Source organism: Engystomops pustulosus, chromosome 1 (assembly GCF_040894005.1).
Source record: "Engystomops pustulosus chromosome 1, aEngPut4.maternal, whole genome shotgun sequence".
NCBI lineage: Eukaryota > Metazoa > Chordata > Amphibia > Anura > Leptodactylidae > Engystomops > Engystomops pustulosus.
The window spans coordinates 3,846,615-3,866,095 of NC_092411.1; the positions used below are offsets into that span (position 1 = coordinate 3,846,615).

At 50.9% G+C, this 19,481-nt stretch overlaps 1 protein-coding gene across 8 annotated transcripts in view; it reads right to left on the reverse strand.

Moving 5' to 3' along the window:
* Positions 1-805: 805 nt before the first annotated feature.
* Positions 806-19,481, reverse strand: part of UNC13B (unc-13 homolog B) — a 295,618-nt gene continuing 276,942 nt past the window's right edge. For 5 of the 8 annotated variants that reach the window (XM_072132773.1, XM_072132775.1, XM_072132774.1 and 2 more), the window contains 12 exons: positions 18,578-18,655; positions 18,385-18,462; positions 15,513-15,601; positions 14,820-14,972; positions 14,004-14,127; positions 12,165-12,221; positions 11,397-11,477; positions 11,163-11,310; positions 7,818-7,874; positions 4,259-4,351; positions 4,019-4,178; positions 806-1,985 (listed from right to left, as the gene is read on the reverse strand). In XM_072132773.1, coding sequence (XP_071988874.1) covers positions 1,700-1,985; positions 4,019-4,178; positions 4,259-4,351; positions 7,818-7,874; positions 11,163-11,310; positions 11,397-11,477; positions 12,165-12,221; positions 14,004-14,127; positions 14,820-14,972; positions 15,513-15,601; positions 18,385-18,462; positions 18,578-18,655 — 1,404 coding nt within the window. In that variant the 3' untranslated portion in view covers positions 806-1,699. The remainder of the gene's footprint in view (positions 1,986-4,018; positions 4,179-4,258; positions 4,352-7,817; positions 7,875-11,162; positions 11,311-11,396; positions 11,478-12,164; positions 12,222-14,003; positions 14,128-14,819; positions 14,973-15,512; positions 15,602-18,384; positions 18,463-18,577; positions 18,656-19,481) is intronic. The other 3 variants (XM_072132778.1, XM_072132776.1, XM_072132780.1) reach the window with 1 other exon arrangement.

The following is a 19,481-nucleotide window of genomic DNA, read 5'->3' on the forward strand; positions in this document are numbered from 1 at the left end:
GTCATAGGCTGGCGATGGTCATGTGATGTGTGTACTATTCAGTTATAGGCTGGCGGTGGTCATGTGATAAGTGTGTAGTATTCAGTCATAGACTGGCGCTGGTCATGTGATGTGTGTGTGTAGTATTCACTCATAGGCTGGCCGTGGTCAAGTGATGTGTGTAGTATTCTGTCATAGGCTGGCGCTGGTCATGTGATGTGTGTGTGTAGTATTCACTCATAGGCTGGCCGTGGTCATGTGATGTGTGTGTGTAGTATTCACTCATAGGCTGGCTGTGGTCATGTGATGTGTGTGTAGTATTCAGACATAGGCTGGCGGTGGTCATGTGATGTGTGTGTAGTATTCAGTCATAGGCTGGCGGTGGTCATGTGATGTGTGTGTGTAGTATTCACTCATAGGCTGGCTGTGGTCATGTGATGTGTGTGTGTAGTATTCAGTCATAGGCTGGCGGTGGTCATGTGATGTGATGTGTGTAGTATTCACTCATAGGCTGGCTGTGGTCATGTGATGTGTGTGTGTAGTATTCAGTCATAGGCTGGCGGTGGTCATGTGATGTGTGTAGTATTCAGTCATAGGCTGGCGGTGGTCATGTGATGTGTGTAGTATTCAGTCATAGGCTGGCGGTGGTCATGTGATGTGTGTAGTATTCAGTCATAGGCTGGCGGTGGTCATGTGATGTGTGTAGTATTCAGTCATAGGCTGGCGGTGGTCATGTGATGTGTGTAGTATTCAGTCATAGGCTGGTATTAGTCACATGATAGCTGCTTCGCAGAAGTTATATGTCCATAGACTCCATCAGACTAGATTCTGCAATAAGGATCTTTATTGAGGGCGGAGCTATGTGGTCGGTGACAATGGCGCGTACGATAACAAGTCTACGTTATGTTCTCACCCTTTACACTCACTGGACCCTTGTGCCACATGGCGGCAGCACCGGGGGAGGGGGATGGGACTTCAGTCTCGTCCAGGGGAGGGGATCGGGGTCTCGTCTGTACAATGTAGATAAGACGGGAGTGGGACGTATTGTAATTACACCTTATAATACAACGATAGGGGGAGGGGCCTCCATCCTCAGCATCTTGTTCTTCTCACCCACAGGCAGATCTGACGCTGAGTCCAGACACCACAATCCCCCAAAATTAGTGCAAAATATTAATTAAAAAAAACAAAAAAAAACTATCCACCTTCCAGCTGTAAGAGACGTGGCGGAGCACCAGCCGAGTAGCATATGGCACGTTATACATAGAGTTACTGTAACACTTCCTTAAAGGGGCGTTTCTCCTGATTCATCCGCTATTCTACCGCCGGCCCCTGCGGAGAGGAAAGGAGGAGTAACAACGTGGCCCCTTACGGACCCTAAAATGATGTGACCTTAAAAAGTGACGAGTTCTTTAAATATGTTAAATAAAAAAAAGACGACGACGTAACGTAAGACGGCGGAGGAGTCGTTGGCGTGTGGGGAACGCCTGCCCGTGCCTTTAAGAAGGACCAGACCCACAGCAGGCGGTGACTTACTGCCATAACAGTCGTGTGGATAGTACAGCAGGCACCGGCCAGTCACTTCATATAAATATCTTATGTACAAGACGCCGGGCGCCTCCTGCTTGCTGACGGTTTCCCGCTCCCGTCCTCTTGTGCGGCTGGCGGGACGGGAGACTCGGAGGCAGCGAGAGAATTGGCACATGGGCGAGGCGCGGGCTCAGCTGGCCTCCTCTGTAGAGCGAGTCTCCGACTTCAGCTTCACAAACTCCCGGGCCACCTCGTCGTTGGTCCTCTGGGAGAGGATCCGCAGGATGGTCAGTCCGGTCTCGTCCATGTGGACGCGGCGGCCCAGCGGACACCAGCAGGCGCAGCTTCCCTTATCCGCAATGTCCCGCAGCTGCATCACCGCGATCCCCAACACGTGGTCCTCACGGGCAAAGCAGTAATCCTTCACACACACCTGCAGCTCGTAGCACTCCGGCCCGTCCTCATTACCCAGAATGCTACAGGGTGGAGACAAGAAGGACAAATCATAGAACACACAGTAATACAATGTAACAGCCGCCCGGAATAGTAACTGCTCTAGAACAACATGCAAAAGGGTCAGCCAAAAATATTCTGCACATACAAATCTGCTCCTGTATTCACCCGCGTTCACACTACATTCCCCTGGTCCTGTAGCTGCGCCGTTTCTCCTGGTGGGGGCGATATACCAGTCGGGCCCCGGCGTGATGTGTATACTGCCCCCCATAGAGTTATTACAAGAATATCTTCTATTCATGAATCACCAAGCTTGGAATAAATAGTTACTGTTTTCTTATCCCTTAGAGCAAGGAATTGTGGGAGAGCATTTAAGAAGTACTCTCAGATATGAGACTGCAACTCTGAATGTGACTGGAATATGAGAGAATATACAATGGCAAGGATAAGCCTGCAGCTCTGGATGTGACTGGAGTATCAGAGATGATACAACGTCAGATTGATACTCCAGTCGCACGCAGAGCTGCAGTCATCTAAGATGGTTTAACAATAGATAAATGATTGTAGATCTGGATGTGACCAGATTATCAGAGATTAACTAATGACTTTATGACAATGTTAGCTAAGAGTATGTTATTAATAATACTCCCTCCCGGGATGTTACTGGAATGTCAGAAATTATATAACGATAGATGATTGCAGCTCTGGATGGGACTGTGGTATTTGACATGATATAATGACAAGGATAAGACTGCAGCTCTGGATGTGACTGGAGTATCAGAGATGATACAACGTCAGATTGATACTCCAGTCGCACGCAGAGCTGCAGTCATCTAAGATGGTATAACAATAGATAAATGATTGTAGATCTGGATGTGACTGGAGTATCAGAAATGATGTAACGATAGTCATTATATTTCAGATACTGCAGTCATATCCAGATATGCAGTCTTATCTTTGCCATTATATCATGTCAGATACTACAGTCACATCCAGAGCTTGTAGTTTTATTCTTAGTCATTATATTTCAGATACTGCAGTCATATCCAGAGCTGCAATCATCTAAGAATAAAACTACAGGCTCTGGATGTGATCGGAGTATCGGAGATTATCTAATGCCTCTAGAACAACTTGGGCTAAGTGTATGTCATGGTTAATACTGAATCCCGGGATGTGACTGGAGTATCAGAAATTATATAAGGAGAGATGACTGCAGCTCTGGATGTGACTGGAGTATCAGAAATTATATAAGGAGAGATGACTGCAGCTCTGGATGTGACTGGAGTATCAGAAATTATATAAGGAGAGATGACTGCAGCTCTGGATGTGACTGGAGTATCAGAAATTATATAAGGAGAGATGACTGCAGCTCTGGATGTGACTGGAGTATCAGAAATTATATAAGGAGAGATGACTGCAGCTCTGGATGTGACTGGAGTATCAGAAATTATATAAGGAGAGATGACTGCAGCTCTGGATGTGACTGGAGTATCAGAAATTATATAAGGAGAGATGACTGCAGCTCTGGATGTGACTGGAGTATCAGAAATTATATAACGAGAGATGACTGCAGCTCTGGATATGACTGGAGTATCAGAAATTATATAACGAGAGATGACTGCAGCTCTGGATATGACTGGAGTATCAGAAATTATATAAGGAGAGATGACTGCAGCTCTGGATGTGACTGGAGTATCAGAAATTATATAACGAGTGATGACTGCAGCTCTGGATATGACTGGAGTATCAGAAATTATATAAGGAGAGATGACTGCAGCTCTGGATGTGACTGGAGTATCAGAAATTATATAACGAGAGATGACTGCAGCTCTGGATGTGACTGTGCCAAGGGTAAGACTGCAACTCAATCCGTCATTCACTTTACACAAAACTTATTCCCAGCAAAGAATTGTGAGTATAAAACAGACATTTTGATTGATTTGCATTCTTATCACTTGGTTGTGACTGTTACATTTTGGTTGACACGTGATTTTCGTTTCTTTTGGGTGATTTGTAAATTGTGATTTGTATGTTGTAATCTCCCCAGGACACTCACAAGTGAAAGGTTTCGTTGTATTTTGGGGCCCAGTTGTTGCTCTTGGATTTGGTGGTGAATTTCCTCTTCTTGTCGCTCTGATGAGGTCCGATCATTGTGACCTCCACGAATGGCCGGAACATCCCCGTCGTCTGCCACTTCAGGTCATTGGCCGCCACCACTATAGGAGACACAGAGAGGGGTATAATAAGAGGGCGCCCCCTACAGGCTGGATACAATATACTATACAGGGTCTCGCACCTTTCACCGTCACCTTCTGTTCTCCGGTCCCCGGGTGGGTGAAGAGATCTATCTGTATGGACACTTCTCCCACGGGATCCTCCACCCCGGATCCTACAAAAGACGAAGACGTTGTTACAATAAGTGGTTAATAAATGGGATAGATCTGTGGGTGCAGGATGTACAGCAGCCAGGAGGTGTCCTATACGTGTCGCCCCCACCTCTGCACTAGTCTAGATACTAGATACATCCTATCTTATACTCTACTCACAACCAAAGCTGCGCAAGACTCAAAATCCATAAAATAGTAATTATAGACATCAAAGACCCCCCAGCATTTCCCAGGTCCTGCTTCAGCCAATGAGAGGCCTCCTCACACCGCAGGATGTCACTTCCATTGTTGTCCCCTGGTCCCGGGGGGCCACTCACAAGCTAAACGGGGGTATATGGACCCCTAGAACTTCCCAAGGTCCTGGAGCAATCCAGATTCCTGGATATATACATAAATATTCATGTATATAGGAGATTTCTGTACATAGATAGTCCTCCCCTCAATGTGCGAGTGTAAAGCCCTGCAGCATGAGCACTAACTAGAGACCTGTGTGAATGCAGCTTTGGGGGTGAATGGAGTATAAGCGATGATGTTACTCAAAAAGTCAACATTTTAAAGGGTTTGGGTCATGTAGAACATCATCAGCGATCCACTAGATCACTGATCCCCAATCCTTGAAAAACAGCTGCATGACAATATTTTTTCCAGGGATCAGTGGGCCCTCCCCGTAGTCCCAGAAAAAGAAACTGTGTACCCCACCCTTACCCCGTACCTAACCCTAACCTATGTAATGCCCCCTCCTACAGTGCACCCTCTCCTGCAGCTCCCCTGTATTATACCCCCTTCCCTGCAGCTCCCCCGTATTATACCCCCTTCCCTGCAGCTCCCCCGTATTATACCCCCTTCCCTGCAGCTCCTCCTGGTTATACCCCCTTCCCTGCAGCTCCTCCTTGTTATACCCCCTTCCCTGCAGCTCCTCCTTGTTATACCCCCTTCCCTGCAGCTCCTCCTTGTTATACCCCCTCCCCTGCAGCTCCCACTTATTATACCCCCTTCCCTGCAGCTCCCACTTATTATACCCCCTTCCCTGCAGCTCCCACTTGTTATACCCCCTTCCCTGCAGCTCCCACTTGTTATACCCCCTTCCCTGCAGCTCCTCCTTGTTATACCCTCTTTATTGCAGCTCCCCTGTATTATACCCCTTTCCCTGCAGCTCCTCCTTATTATATCCCCTTCCCTGCAGCTCCTCCTTGTTATATCCCCTTCCCTGCAGCTCCTCCTTGTTATACCCCCTTCCCTGCATCTCCTTCTTGTTATACCCCCCCCTTCCCTGCAGATCCTCCGTGTTATACCCCCTTCCCTGCAGCTCCTCCTTGTTATACCCCCTTCCCTGCAGCTCCTCCTGGTTATACCCCCTTCCCTGCAGCTCCTCCTGGTTATACCCCCTTCCCTGCAGCTCCTCCTGGTTATACCCCCTTCCCTGCAGCTCCTCCTGGTTATACCCCCTTCCCTGCAGCTCCTCCTGGTTATACCCCCTTCCCTGCAGATCCTCCTGGTTATACCCCCTTCCCTGCAGATCCTCCTGGTTATACCCCCTTCCCTGCAGATCCTCCTGGTTATACCCCCTTCCCTGCAGATCCTCCTGGTTATACCCCCTTCCCTGCAGATCCTCCTGGTTATACCCCCTTCCCTGCAGCTCCTCCTGGTTATACCCCCTTCCCTGCAGCTCCTCCTGGTTATACCCCCTTCCCTGCAGATCCTCCTGGTTATACCCCCTTCCCTGCAGATCCTCCTGGTTATACCCCCTTCCCTGCAGCTCCTCCTCGTTATACCCCCTTCCCTGCAGATCCTCCTGGTTATACCCCCCTTCCCTGCAGATCCTCCTGGTTATACCCCCCTTCCCTGCAGATCCTCCTGGTTATACCCCCTTCCCTGCAGCTCCTCCTTGTTATACCCTCTTTCCTGCAGATCCTCCTGGTTATACCCCCTTCCCTGCAGCTCCTCCTTGTTATACCCCATTCCCTGCAGCTCCTCCTGGTTATACCCCCTTCCCTGCAGCTCCTCCTGGTTATACCCCCTTCCCTGCAGCTCCTCCTGGTTATACCCCCTTCCCTGCAGCTCCTCCTGGTTATACCCCCTTCCCTGCAGATCCTCCTGGTTATACCCCCTTCCCTGCAGATCCTCCTGGTTATACCCCCTTCCCTGCAGCTCCTCCTTGTTATACCCTCTTTCCTGCAGATCCTCCTGGTTATACCCCCTTCCCTGCAGCTCCTCCTTGTTATACCCCATTCCCTGCAGCTCCTCCTGGTTATACCCCCTTCCCTGCAGCTCCTCCTGGTTATACCCCCTTCCCTGCAGCTCCTCCTGGTTATACCCCCTTCCCTGCAGCTCCTCCTGGTTATACCCCCTTCCCTGCAGCTCCTCCTGGTTATACCCCCTTCCCTGCAGATCCTCCTGGTTATACCCCCTTCCCTGCAGCTCCTCCTTGTTATACCCTCTTTCCTGGTGCTTTCTTGCAGCTCCCCTTTATAGTGCCCCCTACTTATAAGGGCAGGTGACAGAAAAGGGGGGATTATACAACCCCCCCTCCCTTCTTATGTCTTTGGCCTCCATTATATTCCCCCTCCTTCTCCTCTGTGCGGGGCTATACACAGCTCTGAAGGCTGCAGACGCCACGTGATGACATCATTACATCTGCCGGCTCCAGAGCCGCGTACAGCCGAAACGCAGAGGAGAGGAGACGACTCCGGTGGCTTCAGGGGAGCAGGGAAAGGCGAGTTCTGTTTTGGTGGATGAGTGTTCTGTGGTTTGGATTTGGGCCAGAGCCCGGAGGTTGGGGACCACTGCACCATCAGGCTTAGACCCCAGAGGAAACACTGGGACCCCTGGTCAAGTTGCATAGTTACTAGATATTATTATGTGTGTCATATGTAAGATGATTCCTCATCTCTGGTTTCCACGTGACATAGAACGACACAAGAACATGAGACGTCTACAAGTCCCAGTTTGGGTTTGAATGGTTTCAGATCAGGACGCTTGGTCCCTGCATTTATCAGCCCAATCCCGCATGGCTACTGTGATGCCGAATTTGTGCTGGTAAATCCAGACAAAACTTGGCCCAAACCTGGTCATGTGACCTGCGCCCTACACTGACACACAGAACGGAGAGCAAACAAGACAAAGGATCCGGAGCGACAGACCCTGCACTAGTCCCATCATGCACAGCGAGGCCACGGACCTGCGCACAACATATCGGATCAGAGGCGTCGCACACAGCGATCCGATAATGTGATATTCTAAGCTTGCAGAATTGTGAATGCAGCTCCGGAGGATAAAAACTACATGTAACTATAGGAGGAGACACGTGTACATCTCTTGGTACATTCATAGTAAAAGAGGAGGTCCAGAAGGTCAGAACCACCTACTGACCCATAAGATGGAAACCCCCTTTAAGAGTAAAGCTATGGAAGTGATTGGTGGAGGTGCAGGAGGGGAGAGGACATACTACAAGGATACTATCACACATACCCTTCTCGGGGTGAATGTCCTCATTAGCCGTGTACCTAATACCCTTCCCATCATGCACTGAGACACCAAGAGACAGCAGCCGGGAGAAGAGGAAGAGAGAGTTATACAGAGACAACGACATGCTTTACACAGACTGACTGGCACATGCAGAGACAGGGAGCGTGCAGGGGAATATCTGGTTTGGGGAAAGCTGAGTGACAACTAATATGGCGACTATGATGCTTCAAACTAGCTGTCACCCAACTTTCCTGGTCTCCTGAGCAGCAGATCTCCCTGGAGCTTCTATGTTGGTATTTTCTATTAGTATTGTATCTTATAGTATCTGCTATCCAGATATTGAGTAATAATTGTAAATATTACACTGAAGGCTTTAGGATATACACTATATATATATACACCTCGGGGGTCGCCCACATTCAGCAAATAATTGTTATTCTTTGTATAAAGAAAAGTTATCCAATGTATTTTCTGTATCAATTCCTGGGTGTTTCCCAAATCTCTGCTTGCTGTCATTCTATAAGAAGCTTCATAGTTTACTTTCTGTGGCTTAACACCGGTCCCTGGTCATGTGATGTCACACAGGTGCACAGCTTGTTATGTCCCTGGTCATGTGATGTCACACAGATGCACGGCTCGTTATATCCCTGGTCATGTGATGTCACACAGAAGCACAGCTTGTTATATCCCTGGTCATGTGATGTCACACAGGTGCACGGCTCGTTATATCCCTGGTCATGTGATGTCACACAGGTGCACGGCTCCTTATATCCCTGGTCATGTGATGTCACACAGAAGCACAGCTTGTTATATCCCTGGTCATGTGATGTCACACAGAAGCACAGCTTGTTATATCCCTGGTCATGTGATGTCACACAGGTGCACGGCTCGTTATATCCCTGGTCATGTGATGTCACACAGGTGCACGGCTCCTTATATCCCTGGTCATGTGATGTCACACAGAAGCACAGCTTGTTATATCCCTGGTCATGTGATGTCACACAGAAGCACAGCTTGTTATATCCCTGGTCATGTGATGTCACACAGGTGCACGGCTCGTTATATCCCTGGTCATGTGATGTCACACAGATGCACGGCTCGTTATATCCCTGGTCATGTGATGTCACACAGAAGCACAGCTTGTTATATCCCTGGTCATGTGATGTCACACAGGTGCACGGCTCATTGTATCCCTGGTCATGTGATGTCACACAGGTGCACGGCTTGTTATATCCCTGGTCATGTGATGTCACACAGGTGCATGGCTCGTTATATCCCTGGTCATGTGATGTCACACAGGTGCACGGCTCGTTATATCCCTGGTCATGTGATGTCACACAGATGCACGGCTCGTTATATCCCTGGTCATGTGATGTCACACAGATGCACGGCTCGTTATGTCCCTGGTCATGTGATGTCACACAGATGCACGGCTCGTTATATCCCTGGTCATGTGATGTCACACAGGTGCAGGGATTGTTATGTCCCTGGTCATGTGATGTCACACAGGTGCACGGCTCATTATATTCCTGGTCATGTGATGTCACACAGGTGCACGGCTCATTATATTCCTGGTCATGTGATGTCACACAGGTGCACGGCTCGTTATATCCCTGGTCATGTGATGTCACACAGGTGCACGGCTCTTTCTATCCCTGGTCATGTGATGTCACACAGGTGCACGGCTCTTTCTATCCCTGGTCATGTGATGTCACACAGGTGCACGGCTGATTATATCCCTGGTCATGTGATGTCACACAGGTGCACGGCTCGTTATATCCCTGGTCATGTGATGTCACACAGGTGCACGGCTCGTTATATCCCTGGTCATGTGATGTCACACAGGTGCACGGCTCGTTATATTCCTGGTCATGTGATGTCACACAGGTGCACAGCTCGTTATATTCCTGGTCATGTGATGTCACACAGGTGCACAGCTCGTTATATTCCTGGTCATGTGATGTCACACAGGTGCACAGCTCGTTATATTCCTGGTCATGTGATGTCACACAGGTGCACGGCTCGTTATATATCCCTGGTCATGTGATGTCACACAGGTGCACGGCTCGTTATATCCCTGGTCATGTGATGTCACACAGGTGCGCGGCTCGTTATATATCCCTGGTCATGTGATGTCACACAGGTGCACGGCTCGTTATATATCCCTGGTCATGTGATGTCACACAGGTGCACGGCTCGTTATATATCCCTGGTCATGTGATGTCACACAGGTGCACGGCTCGTTATATCCCTAGTCATGTGATGTCACACAGGTGCACGGCTCGTTATATCCCTAGTCATGTGATGTCACACAGGTGCACGGCTCGTTATATCCCTGGTCATGTGATGTCACACAGGTGCACGGCTCGTTACATCCCTGGTCATATGATGTCACACAGGTGCACGGCTCGTTATATCCCTGGTCATGTGATGTCACACAGGTGCACGGCTCGTTACATCCCTGGTCATGTGATGTCACACAGGTGCACGGCTCGTTACATCCCTGGTCATGTGATGTCACACAGGTGCACGGCTCGTTATATCCCTGGTCATGTGATGTCACACAGGTGCACGGCTCGTTATATCCCTGGTCATGTGATGTCACACAGGTGCACGGCTCGTTATATCCCTGGTCATGTGATGTCACACAGGTGCACGGCTCGTTATATCCCTGGTCATGTGATGTCACACAGGTGCACGGCTCGTTATATCCCTGGTCATGTGATGTCACACAGGTGCACGGCTCGTTATATCCCTGGTCATGTGATGTCACACAGGTGCACGGCTCCTTATTTCCCTGGTCATGTGATGTCACACAGGTGCACGGCTCGTTACATCCCTGGTCATGTGATGTCACACAGGTGCACGGCTCGTTACATCCCTGGTCATGTGATGTCACACAGGTGCACGGCTCGTTATATCCCTGGTCATGTGATGTCACACAGGTGCACGGCTCATTATATTCCTGGTCATGTGATGTCACACAGGTGCACGGCTCGTTACATCCCTGGTCATGTGATGTCACACAGGTGCACGGCTCATTATATCCCTGGTCATGTGATATCACACAGGTGCACGGCTCGTTACATCCCTGGTCATGTGATGTCACACAGGTGCACGGCTCGTTACATCCCTGGTCATGTGATGTCACACAGGTGCACGGCTCGTTATATCCCTGGTCATGTGATGTCACACAGGTGCGCGGCTTACACAGAAAGTATATTAGAAAATTGTATAACTTTTCATTAAACAAACATCAATCTTTTGCAGTAGGTGGGTGACCCCTCTAGACTGTAGCTGACTGCTCTCTGCCCGGTGACCAGCAGAGGGCGCTGCAGAGTTGTGTACCTTGTGCCGTCTGTGTCTGTACGAAGGTCTTGATGAGGGTGTCTGTGGTCTGTGTGTACAGGGACAGGGCGTAGCGCAGAGACTGCAGGTCCGGGCTCTTCTCCAGGAAGGTCTTCTTCAGGCCGTTCCCTCCGGCATGGAAGTATTGCTGGGAAGGAAGAGGAAGATCAGTCCTATGTGTGCAGGGTCCGGCAGCAGGGGGGTCCTAGTAATATCTATATACACAGTCCATACCTTGATGGTATCCAGGGCCAGGTCCATCACAGCGCACTGCTTGGGGGTCAGGCTGCGGGTCTCCTCTCTCACCATATGATCCTGGAAGGAAGGAAGAGATTTAGTACAAGGCGCTGGAGGATTCTTTATGCACAAAAAAAAAGTCATTTTCTTTCATTCCCTTCTGGATATGGGATCATTTAGTAACCTGCTTCAGATTGTAGTGACCCATCACTGCCACAAGAGGGCTCCAGAGTCCACTGCACCTCCCCCATCCAGCCTCATAGATGGAACTACTGAATTTTGTTTCGATATATTGTATAATATTGTATTGTATTGTATAATATTTGTAAGATCTCTGCTTGCTGACACAGAATGTCATTATTAATGGTGTGTAAATGTATCCATCTCAAGCTGTTCTGACACAGCTGCAGCTCTCGTTACAATGTAGCAGAGCCGCAGAGTCATGCTGCAAGGCCTGTTATAAGGTTAAATAGGGAGTTATCAGTAATTAGCGTCACTAATGAGGCTTTGTCCTTGATGTGTTCGTTTTCCCAGCATGCACTGCGCACTGTGTAATGATCCTGCCCTTGTGTTAATAGACCTTGCTCAGGAAAAGTTTTGATGTAAATAATGAAAAATTCACTGACAGCAACCGGAGATCTTGAAATGGCAAAGAATTTAGACAAAGTACACGCAGCAGAACCTTATGTGATAAAGCAAGAAGTCAAACAGTACAGAGACATTACGTTATATATCACGGCACAGAGAACAGCAGGGTTATGGTACCTTCAGCTTTGATAACTGGCCCAGCTCCTTGGCCGCACTGAATATCAACTGCGTTCCCTAAAGTAGCCGATAGGAGAGAAAGCGTTATTACGACTGTCCGGGATTTCCATCAGATCTGAGACAAAGAATCCAATGATACAAAAGGAATAATACGAGGAATCCAGGAAGGAGAGTCCATGATTCCAACACCCGGAGCAAATCCAGGGAATGTAGGGAGTGTTCAGCACTGTATGCGGCCCCCACAGGTGACGAGGACCCCACATGATGAGGAACCCGGAGGCTTTTACTACAGCTCAGACTTGTGCTTTATAGCCTGATACTTCTATATGAAAGAGAACCTGTCATCAGGATTTACTGCACTAAACTACCAGTCAGTTATGAAAAGTCCTTTCTAAGACTCCCTCTGTCATGTTAAACCTCCCCTCGTTTACCTATAAAAAGTTTCCACCAAAGTGAAGAAAATATGACTGTTCTCACCTCATTTTCACATGAGACGAGTCAAGTTTAGTAGTTGCAGGGGGAGAGTTCTATAGCACCTAGAAACCCGCTGCTGGTGGCATATTAACAGATTGGAATCTCATATTTCAGATCACATCAGGCTTATGGCTACAGAACTGGAGATACAAACAGCTAAAGGCACAGCAGGAGATATGAGCTGCCGAAAAAGATCCAGGTCCCGAATATTTTTATCTCATCTTTAATATGACGCCAGCAGGAGCTTTCTAGGTGCTATAGAAGATAGAGGCATCTTAAGTGACGCTCCCTCTGCAACCACTGAACTTGACTCGTCTCATGGGAAAATGAGCTGAGAAGAGTCATATTTGCCTGACTTTGGAGGATAATTTTTTTTCATTGTAGGGGAATGGATGAAATGTCACATAAATAGGGAATTGTAGAGGGGCTGGGAGATTAGTTGGGTTAAACCTGGTGTCAGGTTCCCATTAAGCCGTAATTTCAATAACCGGATCCTAATCTTTCCCCTAGTATGATACTAGTCATGTGCACAGTCCTATTGTATCATGCGCCTCCGGAATACTCTGCCTGTGTCCCTCTCACCTGCTCTATATTATACCCTGTGTATTAGAAGCTTCAGCCAGTTACAGACCAGGTCAGGGCAGGTTTGGTGAGGGGATGCGGAGCCGGTGGTAATGAAGCTCAGGTAGGTGGATGCAGGTATCCAGGGTTATCCCAAGGGATTGTCCTCTGTGCTGTATGAGATGCGTCACATGGAGGGTCAGACACAAGGTCTCCTGGTGTCACATATGGGACGTGGAGGGCAAGGGTCCCCCATACTTACCGACTGATGACAAGAGGGGTCCACCCGGAGGAAACGGGAGAATAGAAAGTGGTTAGAACAGTATATAACACTTCCTGTACCTCAAAAGGCACAAAGTGTGGACCCTAAAATGTGACTATGACCTGGGCTGCTGCCCACTGACCCCCCTATAGATCCTTCCATAGATACATTAATATTAGGGTTTTTAGTGGTGTGCAGGTTTGTTATTACTACTGCAGGACATTACGGAGCAGGTGCTGCCCCTCTCCTTACAATGGCGACTGACGACCCGCAGCTCATCCCTGCTGATGGACGTTACAAGGAGCTGATACGATGTGTCGGCTGCTGTTCGGTACATTGGGACGTCCTCTCCGCTGTGCCGCAGCATTTCCAGGAGGTTGGAGGAAATATTCCAGGAACTGCTGGGTCACCAATAACCTCTTATGTGCCGCTGGATGATCATGGGTCCAATGCAAACTCCATAACCTGGACTCCCATCTCATCAGACACCAGTACTGTAGCCGGGTCGGACCTCGGACCCCTAGCTACAGGCTGGTACTCACCGACTGGTCTGTGAGGGGAGGCAGGACGATCATCTTCTCCATCGTGTTCATCACCACCCGCCACAGCTCCTTCAGGACTCGCTTCAGGACCGTCTTCTCACACACGGTGGCGAATAAGGTCAGACTACAGGGAGCAGAGCACAGCATCAGAAAACCAGCGCCCGCAGGTACCAGGAGGATCCAAGACCAGCGATAAGGGCTGGAATCATTAAAATGACTTTCTAGCAACAATAAGGTCAGTTTCTCTTAAAGAAAAACCCATCCTGATAAACCAGGGACATTACTCCTAGGTCCAGGCACCGGGACTGTGGTATCTTGTTATATTTGTTATCCATGGCCTCCTGCCTTCTAATATTAACTTTTATAATTATGCTAATGAGTCAGAAGGGCTCCGGGGGTGTTACCAGAGCCCCTCTGTGCTGCAGATTCACAGTCTATTACACTGGGGAGGAGCACCCCATCCCCCCATTCACCCACCCACACACACACATATTGTGAGAGTAATGTAGTCAGAGGGAAGAAAAAGAGGGAGCAAGGGGGCAGGGGGAGACAGGGTAAAAGAGATGCTACAGCACGGAGGAGCTCTGCTAACACCCCCAGAGCTCTTCTGGTTTCCATTAAAGGGGAAAATTGAAAAAAAAGACATGCAGAATACATATTCAGAAGGTGACAACACTGTCCCTCCGTGCCCCTGACACCAGAGTGCTCGTCTATTGTATACTGCATGTTTGATACTGTAATGTTTTTATCAATTTCCATCATTGACCAACTATTTGGAGAAAGAGACTGAATACAAGAGAATCGTTTCCCACTCACTTTCCATCCAAGAAGTCCATCAGTGGACGGAGAACATTGTCAGCATCCTGTGCCACCGTGTTCCTGGCGTTGGCGGAGACGTTCCCGGTGCCCTTCACGTGGCCCAGGATCTCCGACATCTGCTTAATACATTCATCGATCCGGAACTGGAAACTGAGGAAATATCAAATAAACAAAAAAGATGAAAGTTAATGACCCACATGGGCGACCCAAATGGTGTGCCATGGGCAGGGTGTATACTATGTGCAGTATCTTGTGTAGTGTGCAGGAGGCGCCAGATTCAGGATTTCTGGTGCACATTCTTCATGAATCTGGGGCCCCTGCCCTGCTCCAACAGAGGACACCACTCTTATTTTGTTGACTCTTTCACATGGGGCGTGTGACACTTCTTTTGGACTTTGCATGACAAATGTGGTGCACGGTCAGACTGAGCACCGGACGCCCCTTCAGTGCAGAAATTTTGTCGCATGAAGAATAGTGCAGCTGAGCCACAAAAGGGTCACGGGCGACACAAATGTGGCACAGACACTTCATAAATACCTGTGCAAGCAGTTTGCACTAGAAAGAACGTGCAAAGTCCAACAGAAAACTGACGCACGGCCCTTAGTACATGTGGGCCAATGTTTTCCAGTCACTGACAGCAAACCAAGATGTAGATGTAATACTTTGTGTATTAGATCCCCACTAACTCACCTGTTACCAAACACAGCGCTCAGTTCATCCAAGACGTTGTTCAGCTTCACCTGCAGCTCCTTCAGGGTGTCGCTGGCCTCAGAATCCAACTACAACAAAGGAAACATCCAAATCTAAAATTACAGACAGCAGAACGCGCTGTAACGCCTCGTGTAGCTCTCAGACGAGGTCTCCTGGGAATTCCCCGCCGGTCTGGAGCGTGACCCGGGCTCTCAGCGCAGACACGGAGCAGCTTTTGTGTTGGATTTAAGGAGCTCGTTATAGGAGCAGGAGGACATTGTTCTAGAATCTCCTGCCGGAGACATCACGATCGCTCGCATCAAAGGAGCAGAGGCGGCTCATCCAGGGAAGAGCCGGGGAGAACCTGCTGAGGAGCCACAAATATCATCCACAGCCAGGAACTGCAACACAGGGGGCGCTGCACATCTATTACATCTGTCACCACTATTCAGCTTCGAATTCCTGCCACAATTCACACCTCCCCTGAGCTGCCCCATCAGCCTGCCTCTCCTCCCCTGAGCTGCCCCATCAGCCTGCCTCTCCTCCACTGAGCTGCCCCATCAGCCTGCCTCTCCTCCCCTGAGCTGCCCCATCAGCCTGCCTCTCCTCCCCTGAGCTGCCCCATCAGCCTGCCTCTCCTCGACTGAGCTGCCCCATCAGCCCGCCTCTCCTCGACTGAGCTGCCCCATCAGCCCGCCTCTCCTCGACTGAGCTGCCCCATCAGCCCGCCTCTCCTCGTCTGAGCTGCCCCATCGCCCGCCTCTCCTCGTCTGAGCTGCCCCATCGCCCGCCTCTCCTCGTCTGAGCTGCCCCATCGCCCGCCTCTCCTACCCTGAGCTGCCCCATCAGCCTGTCTCTCCTCCCCTGAGCTGCCCCCCATCGCCTGCCTCTCCTCCCCTGAGCTGCCCCATCGCCTGCCTCTCCTCCCCTGAGCTGCCCCATCGCCTGCCTCTCCTCCCCTGAGCTGCCCCATCGCCTGCCTCTCCTCCCCTGAGCTGCCCCATCGCCTGCCTCCCCTCGCCTGACCTGCCCCATCGCCTGCCTCTCCTCGCCTGACCTGCCCCATCGCCTGCCTCTCCTCGCCTGAGCTGCCCCATCGCCTGCCTCTCCTCCCCTGAGCTGCCCCATCGCCTGCCTCTCCTCCCCTGAGCTGCCCCATCGCCTGCCTCTCCTCCCCTGAGCTGCCCCATCGCCCGCCTCTCCTCCCCTCGCCTGCCTCTCCTCCCCTGAGCTGCCCCATCAGCCTGCCTCTCCTCCCCTGAGCTGCCCCATCAGCCTGCCTCTCCTCCCCTGAGCTGCCCCATCAGCCTGCCTCTCCTCCCCTGAGCTGCCCCATCAGCCTGCCTCTCCTCGTCTGAGCTGCCCCATCACCTGCCTCTCCTCGTCTGAGCTGCCCCATCGCCTGCCTCTCCTGAGCTGCCCCATCGCCTGCCTCTCCTTCCCTGAGCTGCCCCATCGCCTGCCTCTCCTCCCCTGAGCTGCCCCATCGCCTCCCTCTCCTCCCCTGAGCTGCCCCATCGCCTGCCTCTCCTCCCCTGAGCTGCCCCATCGCCTGCCTCTCCTCCCCTGAGCTGCCCCATCGCCCGCCTCTCCTCCCCTGAGCTGCCCCATCGCCCGCCTCTCCTCCCCTGAGCTGCCCCATCGCCCGCCTCTCCTCCCCTGAGCTGCCCCATCGCCCGCCTCTCCTCCCCTGAGCTGCCCCATCGCCCGCCTCTCCTCCCCTGAGCTGCCCCATCGCCCGCCTCTCCTCCCCTGAGCTGCCCCATCGCCCGCCTCTCCTCCCCTGAGCTGCCCCATCGCCCGCCTCTCCTCTCCTGAGCTGCCCCATCGCCTGCCTCTCCTCCCCTGAGCTGCCCCATCGCCTGCCTCTCCTCTCCTGAGTTGCCCCATCGCCCGCCTCTCCTCCCCTGAGCTGCCCCATCGCCCGCCTCTCCTCCCCTGAGCTGCCCCATCGCCCGCCTCTCCTCCCCTGAGCTGCCCCATCGCCCGCCTCTCCTCCCCTGAGCTGCCCCATCGCCCGCCTCTCCTCCCCTGAGCTGCCCCATCGCCCGCCTCTCCTCCCCTGAGCTGCCCCATCGCCTGCCTCTCCTCCCCTGAGCTGCCCCATCGCCTGCCTCTGCTTCCCCTGAGCTGCCCCATCGCCTGCCTCTCCTCCCCTGAGCTGCCCCATCGCCTGCCTCTCCTCGCCTGAGCTGCCCCATTGCCTGCCTCTCCTCCCCTGAGCTGCCCCATCGCCTGCCTCCCCTTGCCTGAGCTGCCCCATCACCTGCCTCTCCTCCCCTGAGCTGCCCCATCGCCCGCCTCTCCTCCCCTGAGCTGCCCCATCGCCTGCCTCTCCTCCCCTGAGCTGCCCCATCGCCTGCACTTGTGTCACCTTCTGCTACTGTGATTTGGTGACTCGTCAGTGGCCAACCTACCCCAAAATCTGGCAATGTGGCTGAATGAAATTCCTGATAATTGCCCTGGATACTCCTATGGAGGACTACTCTCCAATCATCTCCCACGTCAGAGCCTTAACTGCACCCTAAAAGGTCCTTAAAATACTGGAAATAAATGTCCTGCATAAGATTCTCTCCGCTGATTCCTATAAACTACATAAAAATATCCTATAAAACATCAATCCCGCACTCCACCCCAGGAAATACGACACGTCTGGGGAGTAATGAGACTGATCCTCCGGATAGTGCTGATTGCTGGGAGGCTCAGACTCCATCTACGCTCAGTGGAGGTCGGAGGACTCCTGCAGGGGACCCCACTGATAAAAAGGGTGCTGTGATCTGAGAGGAGTCACACAGAGAGGCTCAGAGAGACGCGTCACATTCCAGTATGATGGAGAATAAGCCCCAGGTGTGACACGATGACTCATACTCACATCTTTCCCTCCCATGGCTTCAAACATCTTCTCAAGTTGCACCCGAAGCTGCTGGACATTGTTCATGAGGATACAAGGCTGTAAGAGAGAAAGGGCAATGTTACCCTTCCTGATAGGACCCCCAAATCAGAGATTCAGGGGTCACATCATGGTGTACACAGGGGGCGCACCCCTCCATGAAGACGATACTCACCAGCTTCTCTTTGAAGCAATAGGACTGGAAGGACTTGGACAAGATGTCGGCGTACTGGAGCAGCACCTTACTGATGGTCTAAAGGGAGGAAATCACACGACCATGAGACATCATAACCCACCGCATGACAGGACATTGTGCTCCTCTCTCCCACACCTGGGCTATGCCGCACCCGGGCTATGCCGCACCCAGGCTATGCCGCACCCAGGCTATGTCGCACACAGGCGCGTATGCTCACTTTTTTCGCTACAAACTACACATCCTTGGTATATCTGTGTGAAGGACCTTGACAGATGAGGTCACATGACCATGTGTGGGAAGGTCCTGTCATTACTGAAGGACCTGCAGAGATGAGGAAACAGTATATTTGTGAAGGTCCTGTCATTACTGAAGGACCTGCAGAGATGAGGACACATTAGTATATTTGGGAAGGTCCTGTCATTACTGAAGGACCTGCAGAGATGAGGACACATTAGTATATTTGCGCGGGTCCTGTTATTACTGAAGGACCAACACAAATACGGTTTCATGACTACATGTTTGCAGGTCCTGTTACTATTGAAGAACATACAGAAATACAGTTACATTACTATATGTGTGGAGGTCTAGTTACAACTAAAGGACCTGCAGAGATAATGTCACATGACCACATTTATTAAGGTTGTGTAATTGCTGAAGGACCTGTAGAGAGAAGGTCACCTGATCACATGTGTGAAGGTTGTGTTATTGCTAAAGGACCTGCAGAGTTGAGGACACATGACAGCATGTGTGAAGGTCCTGTCACTACTGAAGGACCTGCAGTGATCAGGTCACATGACCGCATGTGTGAAGGTCCTGTCACTACTGAAGGTCACAGGACCTTATCCAAACCATGAAGCAGAGAGGAGGATGGATCCACAGACCA